The 2,500-nt window shown below is 39.2% G+C and overlaps 1 protein-coding gene across 1 annotated transcript in view; it reads right to left on the bottom strand.

Annotated features, from left to right (window-relative positions):
• The window catches only part of LOC119571234, a 6,018-nt gene that overhangs the window by 1,175 nt on the left and 2,343 nt on the right, over nt 1–2,500 (bottom strand). Inside the window, 2 exon segments of the mRNA XM_037918638.1 lie at nt 1,709–1,961; nt 2,136–2,377. Of these exon segments, the coding sequence (XP_037774566.1) occupies nt 1,709–1,961; nt 2,136–2,377 (495 nt within the window).

Below are 2,500 nucleotides of genomic sequence, written 5' to 3' on the forward strand. Positions count from 1 at the left end.
GACCAGTGAATTTTGTTGTTGTTATTTTCTTATTACTTTCATTTTTGAATAATAAAAAAACAGGTGTATGCAGATGAGTTTCCTGGAAGGACTGATGTGGCCATACACACACACACACATATGTATATGTATATATATATATATATATATATATATATATATATATACATATATATATATATATATATATATATATATATATATATATATATAAATATATGGGCCGCGGTGGCCGAATGGTTAGAGCGTCGGACTCAAGACTGTCATGACGGCAATCTGAGTTCGAGGGTTCGAGTCACCGGCCGGCGCGTTGTTTCCCTTGGGCAAGGAACTTCACCTCGATTGCCTGCCTAGCCACTGGGTGGCCAAGCCAGCTCAAATCAGTGCCAGGTAAATAGAGATGGTGACTCGATAAAAACACCGGGCGGAAGGCAATGGCAAACCACCGCTCTAAATTGCTAAGAAAAAATCATTGAAGCCCATGATCGTCAAGGCCGCGGTGGCTGAATGGTTAGAGCGTCGGACTCAAGACTATCACGACGGCAATCTGAATTCGAGGGTTCGAGTCACCGACCGCCGCGTTGTTCCCTTGGGCAAGGAACTCCACCTTGATTGCCGGCACTCTCTGTGGAAAGGAACTGGGGACCCTACCACGTACTCACTCCAAGAGCATCACAACATGAAAACTACAATTAAGTATCATGCTGTGACCACGGCGGCTCAGACATGAACCTACCGTTAAAAGAAGAATATATATATATATATATATATATATATATATATATATATATATATTATTATATCAGGATAGAACAAGTAAAACTGGTGATTAGTAAATAGAAATCACCGAACCTTTAACTCTCGTACGATGTCAACGAGAAAATGTGTCCCGGTATACTTTTTATATTCCAGGAGTGAATCTTGAGAAGCGTTGCCAGAATAACCACTGTCCAGTGTCCTCGTGTTGAAAGGACCGATCAGTATCATATCAAAAGGAATTAAGCAGGCTATAACTACAGGCCCATTGTGTTGCAGGCCTACAGTCCGAGTTACACAACCTAAAAGTAATATTCTTTATTTTGAACAGTATAGTGAGGCGAAGATCCTTGAAAAAATATTGGGTTCAGGATAGGCAAGCCCTTGACAATAGATTAGAGTACTACTGCAATGACCTATCTTCCTTTCTGAGTAGAATGATGTTCACTGCAGAGAATCAAATATCATTTTTGAGTAGTACAGTAACAGACTTGCGATCACTGGAATCACTTTGGGAAGAGCCGAAGTTATTAAATCAGTTGAGCTTTAAATTTTTTGTTATATTCATCTGTGCTTTCCGTCTCTCTTTTGATGAATCTCAATTTTCTTCTTTTATTTCACTTGGCAGTTTTGATTTCGTATTCAATTTGTCAGTTATCAGTAGCAAAAGATTTTCCTATAAGTCCAAGAGAAAATGGCTGCCTGCAGACAATGATAAGAAATATTAAAAGAAAATTATATTTAGTCACCTGCATTTTTTCAAAGGCCATATAGGTATAGATATCTTTCATAAGAAACGCATTTAAATGTTCAAATATTTCTTTCAGTCTAGGCAACCAAAAGCCTTAATTAAACGTCCCTTACACGCCCTACGAGACACTTGCCTAAAAATAATAATTCCATTTAAACACATTTTAGTCTAGATACATTAAGAGCTCTGGTTTTGACATACCTTTGTTGCAGTTTATTTTATAATCAACAGTTGTGTTACTGGTTAGTAACTCGATTCTAGTTCTCGTGATGCCACTTCTAGTGAGTCTCGTGCTGGCTGCAAGAGGCGTTGGTATGACTAAATTATCCATTGATCTCTGGGGGTTTTCTTGTGCCTCCTTGGGGATCACACCTAGTTGAAAGAGATGCTGGAACGGCAGCCGGAGGTACAGAATTGTCCAAATCCCGTGTAGCAAAATTGGCGGCCAAGATAACTGTAATTACATATTACGAAATTCATGTTCTGAATAAATGTATGTATATACAAGTGATAAATGTAGCAAATACTTTTATCTTTACGATCTCTAACTTTTCAAGGTAAGTCAGACAAACACTAGCACAGCTTAGAGATAATTTTTTGTTTGCCAGACACTCACTGCTCCACTTGCCTTAAGAACGTTCTGGTAGGTGTTAACATCTTGGAGGGCAAGTGACACATCCCCCCAGTGTACCCCTATGTCAGCGTCCATGGCTAAGCGGTACACCTGTTGTCCCCACGTGTTTTCAAGCACTATAACCAGTCGCAGGACCTTCACCATATTTCTGGGCCGCAACTGCAACACAACAGTATCGTGAAGACTCACCGGGGGCGTATGGCGGTAGGTGTCATCGAGGTGGCCCATTGCACATCCTAGAAAAAGCATTTGAAAATTGTTGTCGCGCAAGTTGTTTGATCTAGAGTTACAAAATGAATAAAATATTAACATTAATAAACAGCTTCAATCCATATATTTGATATAGTCTGGATACATTT

The sequence above is a fragment of the Penaeus monodon genome, unplaced genomic scaffold (genome assembly GCF_015228065.2).
Source record: "Penaeus monodon isolate SGIC_2016 unplaced genomic scaffold, NSTDA_Pmon_1 PmonScaffold_5587, whole genome shotgun sequence".
NCBI classification, from domain to species: Eukaryota; Metazoa; Arthropoda; class Malacostraca; order Decapoda; family Penaeidae; genus Penaeus; species Penaeus monodon.